General features: G+C 38.1%; 1 protein-coding gene across 1 annotated transcript in view; it reads left to right on the top strand.

Moving 5' to 3' along the window:
- The window catches only part of GALNT17 (polypeptide N-acetylgalactosaminyltransferase 17), a 586,654-nt gene that overhangs the window by 435,540 nt on the left and 124,672 nt on the right, over window positions 1-26,442 (top strand). The window contains exon 6 of the mRNA XM_089668484.1: window positions 6,998-7,115. Within this exon, the coding sequence (XP_089524610.1) occupies window positions 6,998-7,115 (118 nt within the window). The remainder of the gene's footprint in view (window positions 1-6,997; window positions 7,116-26,442) is intronic.

Raw genomic sequence — 26,442 nt, 5'->3', positions numbered from 1 at the left:
CTGTGTAAATCTAAATTGGTAGCCTGTAAAGGTGTTTAAAGCATTGCTTATGGAAATTAAAAATGTACGTAGTTTGTCGCCGTTGCACAGGCATACACAATTTTAGAGCATGTGATATTTGGTATCTATTTACTCATAATAACATCATATTTTATATTTTATCAAACACTTGGGCAATATATTGTGTTTTTGTGCACTAAAATTTAAAAAAGTGTATTTTTTCCGGACAATTTGCATTTGAAAAATACTGCGTAACATAAAAAATATAAACACCCACTGTTTTATTCCTTAGGGCCTCTGCTTTACAATATATATATATATATATATATATAATGTTTGAGGGTTCAAAGTAATTTTGTAGCAAAAAAAATAGTTTTTTGCAAAAAGTGTCAGAAAATGCCTGGTTTTCAAGTGGTTAGAAAAGTGGGTGATATCTGGCATAAGCTTCCAATGTTGGCCCGGACCCCCCCCCCCCCCCCCAAAAATTAGCCCTTTTTGGAAAATAGACACTCCAATGAATTTTCTAAAAGGCATGATGAGCATTTTGCAGTTCTCACTTGTTGCCACAAGTTTTTGGAAAATGAACATGTATTTTTTCTTTTCTTTTTCAAAACCCTGTTACAAAAATGATATGTACAAAATACTCACAATGCCTTTTATCAAATTCCATGGGATGTCTACTTTGCAAAAAGGGGTCATTTGGTGGGTTGTTTGTACTATCCTGCCATTTCAGGGCCTCCAAAACTGTGATAGGTAGTGAGGAAGTGACATAAGGAAATATGCCTTTTGAAAGCCTGAAGGTGGTCATTAGATTTTTGAGATCTGTATATGTCTAGGCTTCCAAAAAGTCTCTCACATGTGGTATCTTCATACTCGAGAGAAGTAGCAAAATGTTTTTTGGGTTGTTATTCCGCATATTCCCATGTCATGTGTGAGCAATATATCATTTAATTATCAACTTTGTGTAAACAAATAAATAAATACATGAATTAATAAAGGATACTCCCCAATATTTGCAACAGTTGTACATGAAACCTAGGAATGCAGTGTGGGTATGGACTCTACAATAAAATAACATCCACTGGTGAGGTTGTGAGTCTATTATTCAGCCCATTTACAGTCTCAAATGAATTCAACAGGATGATTATGGGCCCTACATTATAACATGTGGATGTACCATTGCAGTATAGATGTCAGATATTGCCACTAATCTCTAAACAATAAAAACAACAAGATATTCAAATTATAGCAATCTTCCCAGACAGTCATAGAACAAAAGTTCTCAATGATCCTGAAATGGCATTGGAGAAGTTAGATCCATCCTATCTATAAAATCACCTTTTGTACATTTTCTACATGAGGGTGCTGATAGTAGGGAGTAGATATTCGAATGTAGTTTTTCATCAAGCTGATCTTTGGTTTGAAAGCAGATGTAGTTTCTAGTGTAATTTCCATTCTACAAAAATAAATAAAATGCAAAGGAATTCAATGGTGGTTAAATCTTATTAGATATTTTAGTGCAGTTTCCAGTGGCACAATCTGCCTTAGCAAAGTCCTGTTACTGATCTATCTAATTTCAACCCCTTGGACTTATAATTTGATCTCTCTCATTTGCTGGTTGTGACATTTGTCTCACAGTCAATCATGACTGATAATGCATGAAAGCTTAGTGACATCATGTACCACAATGTCTAAGATGGTTTCTCATAAAGTGTAGGCTTTAAGGTAATCAAGAAAATTCTTGGCAAGGGATAATTTGTGCTTGTGTATATGGTCAGCCTAACTGACAGCCAGAGAAATGTGCAACAGTGTAGATTAGGTTAAAGGGAAAAAGAACATATTTAAAATCCAGTAGGGTGCAGCCTTAGGCCATGAAGGTGTTCATTTTTTTTGTAATACTGAATCTATAAAAAAAAAAGTGAAGGAGATTAATGTTTGCAAACTAATCACTGCATGTAGCTTCTGCTAGAATTTGATAACAGCAATGCTTGCTCTTTACACACATTTGGTCATTATCTGCTAATGGCTACTTGAAAAAAGTGCCAATAGTTGAAACTAGAATCTTGAACTGAGAGTTCAAGCTGACAAATATATGTCAGTATGTGTTCTCAACTGTCTAGTCTAAGTAAAAGACTGCTTTTCTAGCCTCAGTAAGCCAATCTGATTTTAATCCTGCTTCAAATATTACTTATATTATATTACTGATATTATTATTATTCAACTATAGGTTGAATTCTGCTAATCTTGTATCTCTCCATAAACCTCTCTGGCCCCTGGGTCTGAAAGGAATGGACCAAGAGAAACATTACCCAGGTGAGATATCTAGTATTAAGGATGGGTTCAAACCCTTTTTACTTTACAGCAAGAAAAGGAGTTACCACATTGCAAGTTCTTTCATTATCTACAAATTAAACATTTTCTACATTCCAGTATTCACTACCTAGGTGGACCTAGAATATGTTCTTCCTTTGAATCAAATGCGACACCAATCCCCATGTACTTGGCCTAATCTCCCTCCTTTTACTCTCAACTCCTATCCCAATCCTCTCAGAACCTTCCCACTTACACTCAAAAATGTCATCAGACCTAGGAATAGATCTGGATAACCAAGTTGGTAGGTAGGACCCAACCCATGTTTTTTGAAATTTTGACACAGTATCATTCTACATAGCAGTAATTTTTGCACGTCACTTGAGATACTTTGTTTTTTAATTCTGCAACAAGAAGTAGAAGGGTCTTCCATGTTCAAGCTATTGCTCATTTGGCTTCTGTAAGAATATGAATAACCAATTTAAATAGTTTTTTTTACGGCTTCATAAGGATCTTTATGAAAAGAAACACCTGTAACCTTGTACATGAGTTGGTAAACTTGGAACCAGAACCTCTTATCTGCCAGGCTTTCCTTCCTTTCCAAATATTTAAGCACAATCTTTCCACTGGGATGCCCTGAAACACATGACAATGGGTAGTTTAGGCTACAGTGGGAAATCCTCAAGGGGACCAAATACCAGCACAGGAAAAGTTTGTAGTTTACCTCAATTGCAAGAACATAGGATGAACTTTTAACAGTGCTAACAGTGCTAATCTATATTTGACCCCAGTCTTCTGTTCTGGATTTTTTTTTATTCCATTTCCCATTTTGTGCATTGAGAGAAAGTGTGCTCAGGGCTGTGTAAAGAGGTAAGGTGTTTATTAGAGAGATTTTCCAGGGCCATTCAGAATATTATCTTTGTGTTTTGCAACACAGTAAGGAAGGTCAGGTCCAACAATGTGTGGGTTATTTGTTGAAGAAAATGTTTTTTAAATTTATGTAAATATTTCTCATGGAGCTAGGTGGTGAGAATCGTGTAGTGAGTGTAAGGGTTTAACACATGATTCATTAAAAATATTCTACATTAAGTAAAGTTTGTAACATAGCCAGGTTTTAAATGCTGATGGGTTTGTGTAGTGCGCTGGACACATAGTTTTCCCCAGGTTTGACATTAAGGGGAGATGTGAGGAGCATAACCTGTGTGAGGTTTTCACTCTATACCATAATTGTAAAGAATGTTTAGCTATTGGGTACTTGACCAATGTACAGTGTTTTGGAGATATACATGGGAGATTATTAATAGACATTTGGATTGCTCAAGTAGGCTTCCAGGGTTTTGTGTGTAGACTACCATTAAGCCACCTGACAAACTGGGCCGCACAGTCCCTTTTGCCTTTTGTAAATCAACCCCACAGTATCTAATGTGTGCTGATTGTGATGAATCCTGATCCAGTTTAGAGGGCCAAAGCATGTATAATATGTAATCCCAGCCAAAAATGTCAAAGATCTTTCTTATATCTAATGATTGAAATAGTAAGGGGTATTTCTCCACTTTCCATGTAGATTAAGAGAAAAATGTTTTTGCATATGTTGTGCCCTGCCTTTCGCCCTGGCACAAAGTCTGTTTCATCTTAAAATATTACCCTTTTTTAATATAGGGTTCATCCTGAATGCTAGCATCTTGGCAAATGGGTTGATATCAATATTAGTCAAAGAGTTTGGATAATTCTTCCAAAACACATTAAGTTTAGGAATCAAACAGAGGATCGACATTAGAAAATCACAGGCAAGTGGAGTGCCCTTCCCAACCTTTTTAAACACTTTAGTCAGATAAGGTGACATGGCATATGAAAATGTTCTGTAATAGGCCACTGAAAAGTTACCAGGACTTTTTTTCTTGTTTTTAATACTTTAATGGTATGGTGTACTTCTAATAGGTTGGCAGGATCAGCAATGCAGATCACAATACTGTATATGTTGCCTGTCAACCCACCAAAAGAAAAAAACCCTCTGACACATCTCATCCTATTGCTCGTAACTTCGATGATGTGAAGGGTCTGGTATGAATTTTGAATGAATTTTGTGGGGGAAGTGGTAGCTTATGCCCTTTGTTTCTACAAATTCTCAGCCTATTTGCTTCTAATTACCTATCATCTGGAAATCCCGGATGACAGCTGAATGGGCCGGGTGGGAATGAGTCATGGTCATTAGGTTTCTGTCAGCCACTGGCTCAATAACAATCAAGAGCCCTAAACATAAAGCTGTTGCATTTAGCAGTAATAATAATACTGCTAATAAATGTTTTACTTCACATTGCAGCTGGAGGTTCAGACCAGCCAAAACACCCATTCAGTTCCACCAATCACCAAACATCTGAAAAAGCAAAAATGGTGGTTCATCCCAAATAGAGGGGTTGGGATCATGCTTGAGCTTTTGAGAAGCTATAAGGAGGTCCGCCTCAAGTAGTATAGGGTCAGTTGTATCATGATCCTTTGGAGTGGGTTAATGCATGGCAACGGAATGTTCACAGCAAAGTATTTAGTTAGGGTTGCTTGTAGAAAAAATATTGTAAAATGGCCATTTAGAGTTTTACAGAGACCAAAAACATTTCCTCTTTGTTCAGGCTTGGCAGCTTTAGTGTTAAGCTCATCTTGTCATGATTTGACCATGGGGTTAGGAGAATCATAACTTACGATACTGGGGTAAGGACATATTGTACATGAATATATAGTCAATGTGAGAAATGTATCATGATGATTTGAATAGAATGTGTTACAGTGGCCCTGACCATCGCCACACCAGTCATAATGTTACAATAAAGACTTGTTCACATGTGCAATGCTCACTAAAGAGCCATCTGTGTTTGGATTGCTCTATAGAGGGCATTTGACAGGCAGTGAGAAGGTGCTGTATTGCCACCTCATCACCTACTTTAACCCCTTGGATCCCACACAAGAACCCCCATTCACTTGAATGGGTTGCATTTGGAGGGCATACAGGGGGTATAATTCCTGCCACAGCTGCAAAGCATCACAGTTGTGACATGTGTACACCCCTGCTTCTGCAGCTAAAGAGGGTAGTGGTTGAGAGCTATTAAAACTGCGGCTCAACCACAAGGTTTTAAAGCCCCTCAACCTCACATGTGAATGAGTCCTAATAGGGCAACCAGTCACAGTTGTCCAATCACCACCATGCCAGCCACAGTGTTGCCAGACCAGTGCAGCTAGAATCGGTGTTCCTGACTGCCACTACACCATACCAGTGTAGCAAGCAATGGTTTTATTGATCACCACCACACCAGTCCCAGTGTCACCAGACCAGGGTATGCCAATAACAGTGTTCCTTATCACCGCCACATCAGACCCAGTGTTACCAGACCAGTGTATTACAGCAACAGTGTCACTAATTGTCACCACACCAGTCCCCACTGTCACCAGACCAGTGCAGCCAACAACATGTTCCAGATAACGTCAGTGCATTGTTGCCTCTGCCTGCCACCTGTACTGACCTTGTATGATACACAAGCTACAATGTCCGGTACATAATCAGTACAGACAGTGAAAAAGTCTCACACTTGTGATATCACCATACTCAAGAGGAGTAATTCTAAGTATTCCCATGCTGTATGTGAGAAATATCTTATTAAATTGACAACTTTGTGAAAAAAAAAAAAAAATTTCTTTCCACATTTTCCAAACACTTGTAGAAAGAAAAAAAGTCTTCAAAAGACTCACCAAGCGGTTGATTTACTGGAGAGTACAAAATCTGGTGCAACTTTTTTCTTTGGAGTGTTTTAGTGGTTTGTGCTGATTTCACAATATATGTCTTCGGGTATTAAATATTGTTTGGCTGCCTTGGGTGTATTTACTCCTACATCAGAGGATTGTTCAGCCTTAGAAAAAGGCTGTATACATTGGAGGGACTGTATTTCCGTTTTGAACCATTTGCTCTCACTCCTTGGTGCCCCTGCTATAAGAGTTCTACCTGCATGTGCACTAGCTAACCAATGTGTCTTGTGGCTTAGCCAGGTCTCCCAGTTCCTGTGCAGGAATACCAGCAGGATTTAGGATTCTCTATGATCTCTCAGTTTTTGCTCTTCTTGCTTCAAAGCCTTTTAGTATCTCCTATTATTATATAAGGGGAATAAACTGCACAGAATAGTGTGCCCCCTGCCATCCCTGCCCTGCCTGCCCCCTCTCAGCCCTGTTCTGTGTTTTCCTTTCTCATCTGTTTACTGTATAAAAACAAAAGCAGAAGAGAGGAAAGACTTGCCTTATTACATGCCTGGTTTCAGCAAAGAATTTAAGGTGGTTCCCACATGTGATTACTTCCCTCAAATGGTAGCACCCCTTCTTCACATATCACTAGTTCTGTTGAACAGATTAGATAAGATGGCATCTGGATAATATGAAATATGTTTAATGTAAAAAAAAAAGGTAACAAAGATTTGCAAGTATTCCTGTTTGCACAATATTTAGCTTGCAATTTTAGAGCATTTGCATTTAAAAGAGATACTTTAGTTCTGCTTTAAAGAACATATTACAACTAACTTGACAAATCTTAATTATCTGCAATATCATTTGGTATAGATAAAAAAATTTTTGTGAAAACAAAAGTGTAATATATATTTTTGTAATGTGTTTTGTTACTCATAATGATTTTCTCATAACCATTTTTCTTTCATAGAACACCTGCAATGATTGGCTGTTCCTTCGTTGTCAACAGACAATTTTTTGGGGAAATTGGCTTACTAGATCCTGGAATGGATGTGTATGGAGGAGAGAACATTGAACTCGGTATAAAGGTTTGTGTTTTTTTTTTCTGTAGTTGCAGGGTATATGATCCAAAGAGGTGCCTAATGGCCAACAGTTAAAATGAATCTACTTTTACTTTTTATTGTTTAATCATTGAATAATATTTGATTGTAGTCATTATATAATTTTTTGTTGTAAGTTTTTGGCACAAAAAAATGTTTACAGATATTGCCTAACTGCATGAGTAATAATCCAAACTAAAGAAAAAATGCTTATGGCATGTTCCAATTATTTAAAATAAAAGCAATATGATTGGGTGTGGTTTTAGATTTAACAGCAACACAAGAACTTGTAGGATTTTTGCAGAGTGAATGGTGAAAACTTTGATAGGGCTAATCGCTAGTTTATGGAACTTAACAAGTGGCTGAGTAACTGGTGCAGGAAGGAAGATTTTGGGCTCATGGAAAACTGGGCTGACTTTTCAGTCGGTTACCAGAAATGGACCGCACCTAAATGGGGAGGGTGCAGCTCTCTTGGGGGAGAAAATGGCCAAAAGGTTAAAGAAACTTTTAACCACTTCAAGTCTGGACACTTTTACCCCCTTCCTGTCCAGGCCAATTTTCAGCTTTCAGTGCTCTCACACTTTGAATGACAATTGCGCTGTTATGCAACACTGTACCAGTATTAATTTTTTAGCATATTTTTGAGACAGATACAACTTTATGTTGGTGGTATTTATTCACCACTGGGATTTTGTTTTGCTATATAAATTAAAAAGTCAAAAAATTTAGATAAAAGTGTTTTTCTTATAACATTTTACAAATAGATAATCTTTTTTCATAAATCTTGCCCAAAATGTATTCAGTTATCTTTTTAGTAAAAAAAAATAGCCCAAATTAGTTGATAACCAAAAATTATAATTTTTTTCAAATTTTTTTTCCCTTTAACATACTGTCACCCTAGCAGTACAGTTTCACCATAGTGACACTGTACTACTTGTGGGGGGTGATGAAGATTTTTTTTTTTTACACCGATTGCTTTTACACCCATAAAGGATGTAAAAGCAATAATTTATCCTTCTCCCTGGCTGCATTCTTGCAGCCATTGAGAAATACTGTGTGAGCTGTGATTGGTCACATCTTGTCACATGGTACAAGGCTGTTGTGACTAACCTTGTACCATATGACCTCTGTGATCATTCACAGATTTCACAAGTAGTAAGCAATGATGTCAGAAGTGACATCTTGCTTACTACTATTCATGTGATCACTGATTGACCAATCAGTGATCACATGATCTGGACCTCACACAGAGGTCCCGTACAATGATCAGAGGACACAGCGGGCACCGGATCGCGGTGCTGCATGCTACCAGGGAGCAGGCACAAGCAGGGAAGTGGAGAGGATGTTTATAAATGGCTGCACTGCTCCCGTCCAGCCGTTTATATACATGGGTCAGAAGGGAAGTGGTTAAACTAGGTGGTGGTGGGGGAGAGCAGAGGAAGTTATACCAGGCAGTGAGCGAGGGTCAGAGGGTTCTACTGTGGACAATGTAGGTAGTGTAACTAGAGTAGACCAGACTAATGCATGTAGGCTGGCAGAATCCTATTAAAGCCCCAGAACAAGCAAGGAGAAAATAATATGCACTTGTACAAAGGCATGTTCACAAATGCTAGAAGTTTGGTTAATAAAATGGAAGAAATTGAATTGCTGATGCATTGGGAGGATTTTGACTTTGTGGAAATATCAGAAACCTGATTTGACAGCTCACATCACTGACATGTGACTGTCTAGGGGTACTCCCTGTATCGGAGGGGAAGGGTAGGTAGAATAGGGGGAGGGTTGTGATTGTATGTCAAGAGCAATTTGCTAGTATATACAAGGGATAATATTGGTAACGGAGCAAAGAAGGAGGTGAAATCCTTGTGGCTACGGCTTAAAAGGAAAGAAAGAAATGGTAAATTAATAGTGGACATATTCAACAAGCTCCTAAACATGAGGGATGAGAAAAAGACTCCACAGAAAGAGATGGCGGTGAGGCAAATAAATGTTATTATGATGGGGGACTTCAGTGATCCAGATGTTGGCTGGGCAGACAGAAATACTCACTCATCTAAGGCTCATTATTTCTTCAATGTCTTCTTTATGTGTCAATTGGTGGATGCCCTAGTTAGAAATAATGCTAAGCTAGACCTACTCATTGCAAACAACTCAGAGCTGATTTCAGATGTGGAAGTAAAGGATAACTTAGGAAACAGTGATCACAGAGTAATTACAATCAATGTAAGTCAGCAGAAAATGAGACACAAGGATAGGACAAGAACACTACATTTCAAAAGAGCCAACTTTAAGTTTGCTCCATACTACATAACATTAAAAGGGATACAATTCTAGAAACAAAGAACAAAGGAAATATGGGAATGCTTTAAGAACATATTTAATAATGGCATTAGCCAGTGCATCAAATGGGCAGAAAGTACAAAAGAACTAAAGCTAAACCTGAGTGGCTAAATTCTAGAGTAAAAAAAAACATATTAAGGAAGATAAAATTAAAATAAAATTGTATCCTCGCAACAAAAAACACATTTTTTTATAAAGCAAGCCACCACACATCTGTGTATCACCCACAGATAAACCAATAATGTGAACAAAACAGTAATATTGTGCAGCGCTATACAATAATATGTATAACCATAATCAATAGCATTTAAGATACTATACCTTAATAAAAAGCAATCTTCAAAAACTTCCACAAGTCTCGGTGTGATGGATCAAGTGAAGAGTGACCATGCAGTGACATAAAGTTCAATAAAAAAAAACTTGTGCACTTGAAAGACAATTCTTCGTATTGGTGACCAGATGTGTACCTCTTCCAAACACCACACACATATAAGTGTATTCTCTCATCTTAATTATAACCTCCAAATTATAAGAGGTTACACAGCATCATAAATCTGGGTATACACCAGTATCACAACAATTCCACTCTCAGTGGAGGCAGGGAATATCATTTCAGCTTTTTCACATATACCCATCAACACTGCTGCATTTCAATAGTAAAATCCCCTAGTTCATGGCAACATTCAGTCTGCACCTCTCTGCTCAAAATTTCAAAAAATTATCTTACACTTTGTAAGGGGTTCTTTACTGTTAGAGCAATAAGGATGTGGAACCTCCTTCCACAGTTGGTGGTGTCAGCAGAGAGTGTTGATAATTTAAAAAACTTTTAGATAGGCATCTTAGTGAATGCAATACACAGGGATATGGGAAATGGTAGTGACATATGCACATGCACACAAACACAAGCACAGGTGCACACACACACAGGTGGAACTGGATGGATTTATGTCTTTATTCAACTTTACCAACTATGTAACTATGTAATCTGTCTTTTAAAAAATATGTCAATGTAGATTACAACCTGGAAATCTGAACAATTATATATCACCATTTACATTAGCATGCAGATGCCTTTTTGACAAAATTTGTAAATGTATACCTTAATTCAAAATAACTTTGGTATTTGACACAAAGGCTGAACAGGCTGTCTATGGGAATAACAAATAACACTCTATTTTAAAATACTGGTTTGTGTCAACTTTGTCAGGCTGTGAGATGCACTGTGTCAGGACATCATATTCATTACAAAGCTATACTCTATTCAAGCCTTCACACTGTAGCGATATGGTGACCTGCAGGGCTATCTGGCGTACATGGAAAATGCACCATATTTCCAGCACTGTGGTGTGATCAGGGCACATGGAAAAACTGCAGTGACAGGCGTAGATCATGTGTAGAAAAATGCCATTCAGGATAAATGGTATGGATAGTCCTTAATGTCAAATACAAGCAGGCATATGTATGCATCTCCACAAGTACAATGGCTGGCCAGTGCTGAAAATCAGCAACTGTCTGCTGACCCAAGGATTGCCATCTTTGGTCCATGAATGGTGGGGTTGTTGGTCATAATGCGCATGGTTGAGCAGAGATTACATTTGTTTTTCAATCTAGCAACCAAGGTAGCTTATAATTATTAAAAGGTTAAAATTACAACTTGTCCCTATAATTAAATTATGGTGACCTTATTTACAAAGGTAATACAGTGTACTAAATTTATTTTTTATTTTTGTACTGTAAAAAATAAATGAAAAAATGGAAAGATTTACATATATTAAAACACTTATCAAATTAAAATAAAATCTTTAATTATATGTTTGCTGGGATTGATATTGGGGTTGAATTACTAAAACTGGAGAGTGCAAAATCTGGTACAGCTCTGCATAGAAACCAATCAACTTCCAGGTGTTTTGTCAAAGCATAGTTGAACAAGTTGAAGTTACCATAGAAGTTGATTGGCTATTATGCACGGCTGCACTAGTTTTTTGCACTCTCCAGTTTTAGTAAATCAATTCCAAAGAAAATTCTTTGACTTGCCCATAAGCATTAACAAAAGGGCATTGTAACAATATTTTTATATATTTATGAATGAAGTCTGCTAGCAGTGTAGCTTCATACATGTAGCCTGAAACGAAAAACACAACTAAAACCATAACTGCAACTACTGTTTTTAGGCCTTATGAATGCAGTAACCAGCTTCCTCTTCCATGCTACTCCTTTGGCCCACCTCTGGATGCACAGGCAAATTGTTATGTCAACCAGATTTCTTATACTGATTACTGCATATACTTTATATAATTATTAGCAAGTTTGGCCATTCTAGAATTATTCTCAGAGAGTGTGCAATCCATACTCATCTAATTCACTAATCCAAATGTGTATTGTAAAACCTACAGCATTAATCCAGTGGTCAGAAAACTCAAATGCATTTCACACAAAGACACACTTAATCATTTTTGTCTAAGCTCATCTTTGGGTAAAACTCGTTAGATGATTAGGCAAAACTTTTCGTGAAACTTAGCAAAAATCTGACCACTGAATGTACAGGATAAGGTATTTTCTGGATTTGAGGATAAATGCACATGAGTGTGAATCAAACTTTTTGCAAGACTTAAGGACCCATTCATTAATGTTGTCACCTACGATTCACTGAACCTTTTCACAAGATTCACACATTTTTCACATAGGTTTCAGTTAAGAAAATTTATGAAGTTGGGTGAATCTTGGGTGATTACTGAACCTTTTCACAAGATTCACACATTTTTCACATAGGTTTCACTTAAGAAAATTTATGAAGTTGGGTGAATCTTGGGTGATTACATTGATAAACAGACCCCTCAGTCTTGCACCTGTTGTTGACTTTGATGGGTCCCAAACCAGAGTGGCTATTACAATATACTCAGAGCTTACCTAGTAGGCAATCAATCTATGTATAATTTAAACTTTAAATGCAAAAGATTTCACAAGAGGGGTTGAGGTGAGTCGGCTGTGTATAAATCACATTTGTGTCCTAGTTCTGTCATTTTCAAGCCCCTCTCCACAGCACTTATCTGTTCTCTTGGTATCCAGATCTATATGCTTGAAAAATGCAGACCAAAAGAAATTTATGAGAAATCCTACATACAGGCAAGAGCAGCAGCAATAGACCTATAGACTGTAAAATGTCTTGAGGTATAGGCTTTAGTAATGGTTGAACAGAGGTAAGTCTTCTTTAAAACAGTGCATTAATCTCACATCCCCACTCTAAGAAAACATGTATTATTACCCATTTAAATTATAAATATACACATAACTAGAAATCATCCTAATAGTCCTAAATGTATATCTAATTTCACAGACCTGTAATTGGAGTCTTGTGGTTAGTATGGACTTTGAGATCAATTGCTTCTGGAATTATTAAGCATGATATGTATATAATATTCTCTGGAAAGAAACCAACACATTTGACCAACGCAGATTACACTGTTCAACAAATTTTTATTTTTTGCCAGTTTTGGAAACAAAAGGATCCATTTCTTAATGAATTTCACATTCTGAGTTCAAATATAAGAATGAAATTTGTCAATTGGCTCTAGTTTTTCTGTAAACGGAAAGTTTTCTACTATAGGCGTAATGACTACATAATGCACAATAATTATATAGATAGATGTCTTTCCACAAATATAAAGCAAGTGATATTGACTACATAACAAAGCCTAAATGGCATAATATATTGCATAGGATTACCAAGAAAAATTATAGCCATAAGCTAAGTTGAATCATTTTAATACTTAGGATTCTCACTAGTTTTGTCTTCAGTTTGTGTCGGTTTTGCTTCTCTTGGCTTTTCTCTTGTATTCGAGGAAAGGGCTATCTCTTACAACTGTCCAGCAATAGTCAGCAAGCATTGATGGGCTCCATTTACCTTGATATCTTCTTTCCATAGCTGCAATGTCTTGATGGAAGCGCTCTCCGTGTTCATCACTCACTGCTCCACAGTTTGGTGGGAAAAAATCCAGATGCGAATGTAGAAAATGAATTTTTAGAGACATGTTGCAACCCAGATTTCTGTAAGTCTGGATGAGTTTTTCTACCACTTTCTTGTAGTCTGGTGTTTTATTGTTTCCAAGAAAATTTGATGTCACTGATACAAATGCTGTCCAGGCAGCATTTTCCTTTCCACGCAACAGAGAAAGAAACTCATCATCATGAATAAGTTTACGAATCTGTGGCCCAACAAAGACTCCTTCATTTATTTTTGCAGCACTAAGTGCTGGAAATTTGCTAATCAGGTACTTGAAACCTGCTTTATTCTTGTCCATTGCCTTAACAAAGTTTTTCATTAATCCCAACTTGATGTGTAATGGAGGTAATAAGATCTTATTGCTGTCTACAAGTGCTGGATAGTTAACATTTTTTTCTCCAGGCTGCAATGACTGGCGTAATGGCCAGTCTCTTTTGGCATAGTGCATTTCTCTCGCACGACTGTCCCACTCACAGAGGAAGCAGCAGTACTTAGTATATCCACCTTGAAGTCCAAGTAGGATAGCAATCACCTTCAGGTCACCACAAATCGACCATTGATGTTCATCATAGTTGATGCACCTTAAAAGCTCTTTCAAGTTTTCATACGTTTCTTTCATTGAAACTGCGTAAGCAACTGGAACTGACGGCAGCTGATTGCCATTATGGAGCAAAACAGCTTTAAGACTCGCCTTTGAAGCATCAATGAACAGCCTCCACTCATCGGGATCATAGCATACACCGATGGCTGAGATTAAACCATGAACATTGTTACATACAGCAATATCACCTTCCTGGACGAAGAATGGGATCAGATCTTTCTGACGATGATGGTAGAAAGACGTACGAACATCACTTGCTAGGAGATTCCACTGTTGTAGTCTTGACCCCAAAAGCTCTGCCTTGTTCTTCGGAAGATCCAGGTCTCTGATAAGATCGCTCAATTCCACTTGTGTAATGAGGTGTGGTTCAGTGGGTGTGGATGGAAGAAAGTCTGGGTCATGTGAGGTTGACGGTTGATGACTACACGCTTCAGGTTCTTCCTCACTTGACTCAACCACGAAGGATTCTGGTGCTTTAGGAATTGGTAGCCCCTCTCCATGAGGAACTGGACGTATTGCCGATGGAATATTTGGATAGTGCACAGATAACTTTTTCTTCTTATTTAGCCCTTTTGTTGGAGGCACCATACAAAAGTAACAATTACTAACATGATCTGTTGGCTCTCTCCAAATCATTGGCACAGCGAAAGGCATAGATGCCTTTTTTCCATTCAACCATTGCTCCAGTGCCATCCCACAAGAATTGCAGCATATATGTGGTGCCCAGCTCTTGTCCTGGTCTCCTATCTGGCAGCCAAAATACAAGTTGTAGGCTTTCTTAATCATTCCTGTTAACCTCCTTTTTTGTGAGATAAAAGTTATTTCACCGCAGATATAGCAGAAATTATCTGCTTTATTCACACAAGTTCGAGGCATTACTGAGTAGCCTATATAAGCATAAAACGAAATGTAAAGACTCTGTCAAACTACATTCAGCTACAGATACTGCAGCTTTTATGCAGTGAAGTGATGCAATTAAAGGCTAATATTGCATCATCTCAGTATACATGCAATTTTCTATTGGTCACCAGTATCAATTGCGCAATATGCAGCTGAAGTTGCATCATAATTTTGAATGGCTTACGTCATTAGATGGGTGAATATATCATGGAAACTAGAGCCAATCAACATTTTTTAGGGTCATTTTCGTTTTCAGCACCCCAAAATTATGTAAGATTAGCTAATTTTATGCCCAAAACTTTTTACCTGTTGAACAGTGTTACCAGAAACACTTCTCAGGAATGCAAGGGGTTGAAAATATGGTATGCATGCAAATGAAGCTTGTCACAGTTACCTTGTTGCAGATGGTAAACCTTGTTTAGATCTACAACAACAGCATTTAGGTGCTAGTCACCCACTATAACAAGGCAAAACTAGACAAACCCTGACCTCTGCAAGCAATAAATCTGAACATTAGAAGAGCAATATATTGCTGCTTTTGCTATTTTCCCCTATACTTATATGTTATAAGGGATCTTCAATGCTTTTAAACACAATAAAGATGTGAACAGTGATAATACAAATCAGAATGTTCTGTGATGTGTATGCTCTTCTTTTTCTTCACATCTCGTAATTTTCTGTCACTTTGCTTTGAACAGTGATGATTGTACAAAAGACTTGACATGCACTGCTCTGCTAGTTCATTCACCATGACAATTTCTTTGTTACATCGGATCTGACCCTTGATAAGTCAGTGCTTGATGTCAAATTGGATGTCAAAGCAAGCAAATGGTTCAAATGTGTATATCCACTTTTGCTTTGAAAGCGAGTTTGCTGGAACATAACTTGAATATGATAAAAGACAATAGAAGGCACAATTTAGATTTCAAGAAAACCACATAAAATTACTATCATATAATCAAATAATTTTTCGTACATAAACATTGCATACAACTGTGTATAATAAAAAGTAATTAATGTTGTTGCATGCGAAATCTGACAGTTCACTTTACTGAATTTCTTGACTCATCTGTGACCTGATAAATCCCATGATATGCAGATAATCACACCATGTGAATTAAAGGTTTTACTTTTTTTTTTTTCTAATAACGCTTAAAAAAGTGTTTTGCTAAGGCCACACCTCTGTATTTGTAAAAAAGGCAGAGTTAGTATATTTAATATTGGAATAGGCAGCATATAGATATTTTTTATAGTTTATAACTGCATGGTTCTGTCCTATGGTCTTTTAACCATAGCATCATGATGAATCAGCAGGGCAGGGAGGCCAACAATGAAGAAGAATATGATGAAAATAGAACTGTTTATATAGTTTGAATTTCTAGGGTTTAGCACTATAAAAGCATAGCACAAAAATACGTTTTATGGATTTTCTTTGGACTTCAGCAGCATAGAAGTATCACCGCAACCATCATTATGATTTAAACAGGGAGACCGACGATGATGATGAAAGATAAGACAGAATAAAATACTTTTATGGGTGACTGCAGCACAACCAAACCACAACTGAATCAGCAGCATCACTAATTTGGACAAGACAGGGAGGGTGATAAACAGATCACTGACAATGGTTGCAAATGCCTGCATGGTGACTTCAGTCATAGGCTTACTATGGAGCGTCGGCTGGCCGTCCTGTACACTGAAACCAACACCAGGACCTGTTCATGTGACTGGACCAGAGCGGTTTCAGAATAGGTAAGTATAGGCATCTTTTCTTTTAGATAGGATTATCTTAGAATGGAGGTAGGAGCAGGTTTATCCTTAGTTAGATTTGATTGAACTTCTACTTTAACTTTTTCAGCAATTTGAGCTACAGTAGCTCTTCTTTTGGATTTGACTATGCAGGCCAACCTTCACTCCCCACATGCATCAGTGAGACTTGATCTCCCATGACCTGTTGCTTGTTCACTGGTTTTCCTTCCTTGGACCACTTTTGGTAGGTCCTGACCACTGCAGACTGGGAAGAGCTGCAGTTTTGGAGCTGCAGTTTTGGAGATGCTCTGACTCAGTTGTCTAGCCATTACAATGTGGCCCTTGTCCTTTTTTTCTGCTTTTAACACATCAATTTCAGGAACAAAATGTTCACTTGCTGCCTAATACATTGTAACAAGATAATCAATATTATTCACTTTACCTGTCAGTGGCCATGACAATGCCTGATCATTGTATATCACCAGTCATCCATAGTATTCTACCCTGAGAGCTCAAGGAGAGACAAGCAACAGAAACATTACTGTTGCTTAATTCCTACACAAATATCCTGATAAATATTAGGTTACAGCCAAAGCTTTGATTTAATTTCGTCAGTGGAGTAGTCTCCGTTTCAAGTGTTTGTAAGCCCTAAATATTTTTATTATGCTTGTATCATGCCTAATGGCACACTGTTTTCTTAAGGATATCCTGCCAGTAACATCAGCATTAGTACTATTACAAGAAGCATGTTATTAGTTGCAAATGGTGGCACATCACTTTAAGAATACTTAAAGCGGAGTTCCATCCAAAAGGGGAAATTCTGCGTTAAAGATAGGTCCCTCACTCCCCATTAAGGATTGGCACCTTTGGGGAGTGGGGGGGAGCGGGTCCCCGAAATTGACAGGTACCCGCTTCCATTTCCGCAGCATTCGCCTAGGCCAGTGGTCGGCAAGCCGCGGCTCGCGAGCCACATGCGGCTCTTTACCCAGTCTAATGCGGCTCTTCTGTGTGCCGGGCGCCTGCTCCCCTCCCTCCTCTCGGTCGGCCGCTCCCCTGCCTCCTCTCGGTTGGCAGCCCCAAAAGTCCGCGCGGACCTTTTAATCCGGCTTGCGGATGTGGCTGTCAGGATGTGTGTAGGCGGGGCAGCGTGCCGAACGTGAGGGGAGGGGAGCTAGGCTCCTCTCACAGTCCGCCCTGAAGACCCGAACGGCGCGGGAAGACAGCGAGAGGAACGCAAAAGGTAAGTGAATTGACACGGGGGACTTGGCTTACTAGAAGGGGGGGGGGGAATAGTACTGTGGGGGATGAAATACTATATGAGGGATGAATTACTTTATGAGGGATGAAATACTATATGGGGGGATGAAATACTATATAGGGGGATGAAATACTATATGAGGGATGAAATACTATATGAGGGATGAATTACTATATCAGGGATGAATTACTATATGAGGGATGAAATACTATATGGGGGGATGAAATACTATATGGGGGGATGAAATACTATATGAGGGATGAATTACTATATGGGGGGATGAAATACTATATGGGGGGATGAATTACTATATGAGGGATGAAATACTATATGGGGGGATGAAATACTATATGAGGGATGAAATACTATATGGGGGATGAATTACTATATGAGGGATGAATTACTGTATGAGGGATGAAATACTATATGGGGGGATGAAATACTATATGAGGGATGAAATACTATATGAGGGGATGAAATACTATATGGGGGGATGAAATACTATATGGGGGATGAAATACTATATGAGGGATGAAATACTATATGAGGGATGAAATACTATATGAGGGATGAATTACTATATGGGGGGATGAAATACTATATGGGGGGATGAAATACTATATGAGGGATGAATTACTATATGAGGGATGAAATACTATATGGGGGGATGAAATACTATATGGGGGGATGAAATACTATATGAGGGATGAATTACTATATGGGGGGATGAAATACTATATGAGGGATGAATTACTATATGAGGGATGAAATACTATATGAGGGATGAAATACTATATGGGGGGATGAAATACTATATGAGGGATGAAATACTATATGGGGGGATGAAATACTATATGAGGGATGAAATACTATATGAGGGATGAATTACTATATGGGGGATGAAATACTATATGAGGGATGAAATACTATATGGGGGATGAAATACTATATGGGGGATGAAATACTATACGGGGGATGAAATACTATACGGGGGATGAAATACTATACGAGGGATGAAATACTATACGGGGGATGAATTGCTATGGGGGATGAATTACTATATGGGGGATGAATTACTATGGGGGATGAATTACTATATGGAGGATGAATTACTATATGGGGGATGAATTACTATATGGGGGATGAATTACTATGGGGGATGAATTACACTATGGGGGATGAATTACACTATGGGGGATGAATTACACTATGGGGGATGAATTACTATATGGGGGATGAATTACTATGGGGGATGAATTACTATATGGGAGATGTATTTTCAGTTTTAAAAATGTGGCTCTCAAAATAAATTTCAATCATGGTTTTGGCGAGATTTGGCTCAGTTGAAAAAAAAGGTTGCCCACCACTGGCCTAGGCGATCGGAAGCGGAAGGTGTCCTCCTACCCTCCCTCCCCGTAGTCTTGTGGGACACGTGACAGGTCCCAGAAGATGACAGGGCCATTCAGAAAGTGCAGCACTGCTTGCGCATGCACAGTGGGCACTGACACAGTCGGGTGTCCACACTGAAGATGCTGGCGCCTGGAATACAGGACTGCCGGTGAAATGGACTGTGGCAGGGGCACCGCTGGATCGTGGAACAGGTGAGTGGCTATTTTTGTAGCTGCTGACTTTTATTTTTTTACAGAGTTAGTGGAACTCCACTTTAAAGATGCCATCCTTAGTCATAGCATATGAGCTAACCATACAGAATTCCCTCTCTCTATTAGCTAAATCCCTGTACCTGCCAGTAGTTTATCATGCCTTATAATTGTATCTGTATTCCTGCAGTCATTTGGCAAAAATACAGACTGCATTGCTGATATACAGATAGATGTACTTTGTAATAACAATGATGTATATACTGTTTTAAATAAATGTTCACATTTTGCAGCTTTAAATTATTTAGCAGTCTCTATATTCAATGCTATTAGATTATGTTATTGTAGAGCAGAATCGTGTAATTGGTAAGTTATCTGCTGTATATGTAAATAGCCAAGAGGAAGAGTGTGTCCTGAACTAGTGTTGTGCATAATTAATTACCTTGGTCTGCTCCTAGAGATTTATACAATCAATAGAAACATTATTGCATCCTTGATTTTGGGTTTTCTAATCAATTAAGACATTATTACATCTTTGATTTGGGGATTTGTCCTAGTACCTTATGGATAGTGACATCCAACAAGAGGAGCGTATAATAGTTTAAATGATCTCATCTATATGTTTTACAATTATTGCTTAAAAATTTGCTCACAGCTGCAACACTATTAAATTATTAAATTACATTTACCAAGTTTTTTTTTAGTTATACTAGTGAATCTGTGTTTTTTTTTTTATTTATCTCTGTATATGAGTCCCTCCTCCCATTATAATACATACTTAGACTCATATAGTAATAAAGTGGAATGAGCAACAATAACTTTTAAAATACAGTAACTCATAGCAGGCATAAATGACTTGTTGCCATGGAGGGGGTGTTCACTGCAAAGTTATTAACATATGACAATGGAATGCTTGTGTTGACACTCCAAAGTTCCCTATGGCAACAAGCAACACTTGAATACTTTTTAATGAGCACAATGGATATAAATATAAAAACAACAATCCTAGTACTCTTTAAAAGGCTGAATTTATTTTCATTATAAAAAATGTCAAGTGTAATGGGGCCTTTGGATTGTAAATTTAGCTTTTTTATTGGTAGTCTGTTAGCTCTAACTTTGTGGTTTAATCATATGTTAACAGCAATGCTTTAATTTGCTGCTTAAATATTTAGTTCCTATAATTTGCTGCTTAAATATTTAGTTTCCAAGGTTGATATTACCATATACTGAATTGCCTTACCAAAACACATAAGCATATTGTTCCAATTTTAATGTTTTTTAATATTTGTATATTGTCGTTATTTATTAAATGATCATGGAATTATGAAATTACCCAGAATGAAATGAATTTGCTCATATAAAATTTCCATTTATATCCTGTTTTATTCATTATTATAAACTGATGTCATCAAGCTATGTCCTTTGGGCTTGTTCATTGAGGCAAAACAACATTTTTTATTTCTTAGTCTTCTTTTTCCCTTTCATATTTATTCATTATTTTTATTATTAGCATGAAAAAATAACTACAAAATGTTATGCTAGGCTGTAGAAAGTTTATGACTTGGATCACACACCATCATAGAAAAGGCAAAAACAAAATCGGTGAGACAAAGTCCTATGTTTATCAGAGGTTTTATTGTGCCCTGAAATATAGAATTTGCTTTATGCAGTACAAATGCTATGATGATACATTATTCTACTAATTTATAACCAGGGGCGGACTGACCATTTGAGCACTCGGGCACTGCTTGAAGGCCCGGGGTCAGTAGGGGGCCCCATGAGTTGCCCCTGGTACCTTTCATTGGCTTTTTCATAGGCTTTTTTGGGTATGGGTGAGGACACAGGGGCCCCATGATCCCCTATTGCCCAGGGGACCCATGAGTTGTCAGTCCGCCCCTGTTTATAACTGTTTTAAACCAGATCTACACTGCATCTGTGCACCACAAAGCAAAAACGCAATTTAATTATTTATTATACAATGCAAACTCCTCCATCCATTTATGCATTCCATGCTTTCTTTTGCTGAGAAATCACTTTGAAAAACGCCCTCTAGTATTTCTGGTCATGGTCATCTTGAGTAAGGGCAAATGATTCATGAAGCATTGACTTTCTGGAATCCATTTGCCCTTAGTTCAGGCACAGGGCTGCTGATAAGGGGGTATCCCCAGCCCTCCTGTAGGAGGCCCGGCCCCATCAGCTGCAGCAGGGGGCTAGGGCAGCTGACAAGCCCATCTGCAGCTACTAAATTCCATTGTTAGCCTCCTGTCATTCTATCACACAGTGGCTCAGTGTTGTGAATGTTAGAGGTGCTCCTGCTCTGCTCCAAAGGTTTGACGCTTTCAAATTTCATTCTGTTTGCACTTCATTGTAACTTTGTTTCTCTCCTCTCCCCCAGACTGCTAATCCCTTTCTGTTCACTGCTACAAGCCTTATACAACTTGACCTCCTCCCCTCCTCCTCCTCCTGTCATCACCTGTTCCTTCTGCAAATCTATATATCACTGCTCAACTCTTTTTATTTAACTATTTATTTACTATCTAGTTAATATGTCCAATTTCTTATCACCTACAGCCAGGGGCGGACTGACAACTCATGGGGCCCCGGGCAATAGGGAATCAAGGGGCCCCTGTGTCCTTGCCCAAACTCAAAAAAGCCTATGAAAAAGGTACCAGGGGCTTCTCATGGGGCCCCCTACTGACCCCAGGCCTTCGGGCAGCGCCCGAGTTTCCAAATGGTCAGTCCGCCCCCGCCTACAGATCAGATCTAGCATTATTATAAGATTCCTAATTGTATCTCACCATTAGTCTGATTGTATTCACAATTTCTGGCCAGTCCCTTTCCCTTACCTATAATAACCTTAAGGGCCAGTTCACACGACATGAGTTTCAGTTGCTTTTTTTTGCATCCAAAACGCACAGAAAGTAGGTTATATGTTTGTCAATGTCATAGTTCACATCAGTGCTTGCAGTTCCAGTGTGTTCCAATTGCAGAAAAAAAGGAGAACATGCTGCATTTTTTTCTGCTCAGAACTGTATTGTAACACGGTAAAATGCATAAAAATTGCACCGGAACACACCAAAAATGCACTGGAATGCACATGGCCCAAATTAAATTGAATAAAAAGAGGGGAAAAATTAACTGGAATGAGTAAAAATGCATCAAAACCACATCAAAACGTACTAAAAACAGATATGCAAAAACACATCCAGAACACATCTAGACTGCGTTTCTATGGTGTGAACCGGCCCTTAGGAACTTGTTCACACCATTTGTGGTGCAGGAACGCATGCAAGAGCACATATTTTCCTGAACAGCAAAGAAAAGCAATGCTCTTTGCAGATGTATGCAGGTACCATGAATACGTAATCGCACCTCCACACGTCAAGTAAACACAGATGCATTCACAGCTACCAAAACACATGGCCCCACACTACTGTGTGGTTAGGTGCAACACACTTAAAATAATATGCCTGCAGTATTTTTGCATGTTCCCACACATTAGGCAGCCAATTGAAATTAATGGGCTGAGGAAAAAAAATTGTCAAAAATGCCACATTCACACAGGTCCTCTGGCCTGTACAGCATGAATGAGTGGGTTGTTCATGTGGCTGGAGCCACCTGTTACACTATGTGGACACAGCAACTGTATGAACACAGGTTTTAATCTGACAGGTGTGAAGGCGTGGGGAAGGGGCCCTGAATGCTCACTGTCTGTGTTCAGGGCTGTACACCCACACCCATATACCTGTAGTATTAGGACCTGCAGCATTTTCATAGTGTAACATAGGTTGCCTGCAAACAGCTCCAAGCGGCTCCAGCCACATAAGCAAACACTCTACAGGCCACAGCACCCATGTGAATGAGCCACAAGACCTCAATTACACACACAGCTATATTTATTAAGTCAGCACAGTTTTATCATTTAGATTTAAAAGGAAGTTTGTTAGGATTGTGTACATCAGTAAAGTTTTTAGTGTATTTTTACCATAAATATAATTTTGATATTTTCTCTGGCGGTGGGGGGGGGGGGGCCCTGTCAGGTAGACTATACTGGGCCCCGGGATATCTAACAGCAGCCCTGTTCAGGCATACAAGCAGGAGAGGGTGTACTTAGTTTAAAAATGCCCCTCCTTCCCTCCTGAAGACTCCTGGCATTGGCATAAGCAAGAAACGAGGAAGTAACTGAAGAAGTTAACAAAATAGTTTAAAACTAACTAAAAAGTAACTATGATATACTTTCCTATCTATTTACTATTGCTACATGCATAAGGATTAAAAATAGTCAACGTTGATTGAGAGAGTGAAGTTCCACTTTAAGTCCTAATTTGGTAAAGACAATGTATGAAGTACCCACAACGCCAAGACAAAACAAGACACATTTCTTAAAGTGAGGGTTAATTAATGAACTTAAACATTTATACAGGTGTACCTCGGTTTACGAATTTAATGCATTATCCGGGACGTTTCGTATTGAGGAAAATTTGTAAACCAAAATGTGGTTTCCCATAGGAATGCATTGAAAACCAATTAATCCATTCAGGAGGTCATAAAAAAGTAAAAAAAAAGTTGCTGTCATCATAGGTCAGTGCCGGTTTTTAAATGTAATTACCGGCCTTTTTTTTCTTCACTATAGCTCAGAGAATCAGCTGTCACTTTCCCCCCAGCTAAAAGAAAGAACGTTTCCTTTTATTTTGTTTCCTAAGATAAAAGAAACAAAGTATCCTTTAGCTCCGGGGAAATTGACAGCTGATTCTCTGAGCTATAGTGAAGAAAAAAAAAGCCGTCAATTGCATTTAAAAATCGGCACCGACATACACTTCATATTGTGAAAAAAAGTTTGTAAAAAATTAATAAACTGCATTATTTTCAATGGATTTTCATTCGTAAACCAAAAATTACGTTAACCGAGGCGTTCGTAAACCAAGGTACACCTGTACATTGTGCACCTATCTATAGTGTCACATCAACCATCAGTCTCAGGCAAGATATACTGTAGTCTCCCTTCTACTTCTTAAACAGTATTTTTAAGAGAAGTAATTATTCTCAATATACGTACATTGAATGCCCAGATCTATTTTTGCCACCTCTTGGAAGCTGGATAATTTTTCCAGTGTTCTCAACATACTCCATTTCAAAAGATCATTAGAAATCTGATTCCATAGTAATGAGTAAAACAAGGACATTGTTGTATAGCTTTGTCATGTTATCAGGTACCATAAACCAATCAAAATGTTTATGTTGATCATTATGTTAGTATTAATTTGATACAGGGACATCATGGAGGAAAACAGTCAAACATTTATGTCTACCTACTTTTAAACATAATTCTAAATACTTTTACATATAGTAGCATTAGATATAGGACTGATAATGGCTCATTTCATTAGAATTGAATGTGCTTGCTTGGAGTGGGTTTAGGTAGGGCAATTGTTAAATCATGGGGCTCCTTACAGCCTACCAGATGAAACCCCCAACCCCCTGCTCTGAAAATTTCAAATTATATTTTTGCTAAGAATTAACTTAAATCATTAATAATGGACACAAACAAAATTTCTGGTAAAGCGCTGTGTGTAAATGAGGTATTGAAGCTCATTCACATGGTATCTGTGGCCTGTAGAGTGGTTTGTTTATGTGGCTTGAGTTGCCTGGAGCTATTTGCAGGCAGATTGTTACTCTACATGGATGCAGCAACTGAGCGAACACAGCCGCAGGTCATAATTTGACAGAGGTGTGAGTGTAAGTGTACATCCCTGAATAAAGACAGTATGCATTCAGGGCCAATCACCTATGCCTGCACATCTGCTACTATATTAGGACCTGTGGCTTTGTTCATACAGCTGTTGAATCCCCTTAGAGTAACAGACAACTCCAGTCTAATAACAATCCACTCATTCACTCGGCCAGAGTACCTGTGTTAATGAGTCCTTAGGGCTCTGTGAGGTTGGAAAAACCCCATGGATGAGCTGCACTTTTACTGCTCACCAACTGCTACCCCTTTTAGCAACAGAAGCAACAGATAAGGGTGTATACATGTCATAACTGTGATGCTATGCTCTGCAGACACAGCAGAAATTATACAGAGTAAAGCACTTGTGAACGAGTACTTATTTTTTTTTACTTATTACTTTTTAGAATTTTTTTTTTTACAATTTGTATTATTTATGCTTTTTTTAACTGCTTTGGAAATAGATTCTGCAGTCCCTTTCACAGATGAACAATAGAATTCTGAGGCTTCTTGTTGTTTTACAAACTGAAAGATAGCAAACATAGTTTGGACTGTGCATGGACACAGGAGCGATTGGTACAGGTTATTGTCGTTATAGTTGTTAATAGTTATAGATGATGTTAATATTTATAGTTGTCAATAGTTGTTAGTAATTAATTTTTGTATTTTTACATTTTTCTTATGGAAATGTCATCTGTTGTTGCTGTCCTGCACTTGTGGGCACCAGTTCACATGGTACCGCAGTACTGTGCAATATGGTGTGGCACATTTTTCAAAATTAGTGGATGCATTACTTTTTGTGCATTAAGGTGCACTTTGCAGTCCATCGCAGTCCACATTCCTGTGTGATTCTGGTGTGAAGCAGGCCGAAGTCACTGTTGAAATACTTACAGTATATTTACAAAACCATGTGGATATTTATTTTTCCATCCCTATCCTAAATAATTTTTGCTTAGCAGCTATATGAAAAAGATCATTTATTTTTTCATAGAGACAAAGTTACATATCCTTCTATTTTCTTCTGTTGCCACCTGCTTCTAGTTTTGTGTACAAATATTAACAGAAAACTTTCTTAGGTACATACATTGTCTGGTGTCAATAGCAAAGCTTTAGATTAGTAATTAAATGTATGCATATTAGTACTTCT

The sequence above is a fragment of the Staurois parvus genome, unplaced genomic scaffold (genome assembly GCF_062004578.1).
Source record: "Staurois parvus isolate SC_StPar_1 unplaced genomic scaffold, SC_StPar_1.0 ptg000058l, whole genome shotgun sequence".
Taxonomy (NCBI): domain Eukaryota; kingdom Metazoa; phylum Chordata; class Amphibia; order Anura; family Ranidae; genus Staurois; species Staurois parvus.
Note: the sequence above shows the minus strand (reverse complement) of the source record. Positions and strands in the feature narration are given on the sequence as shown.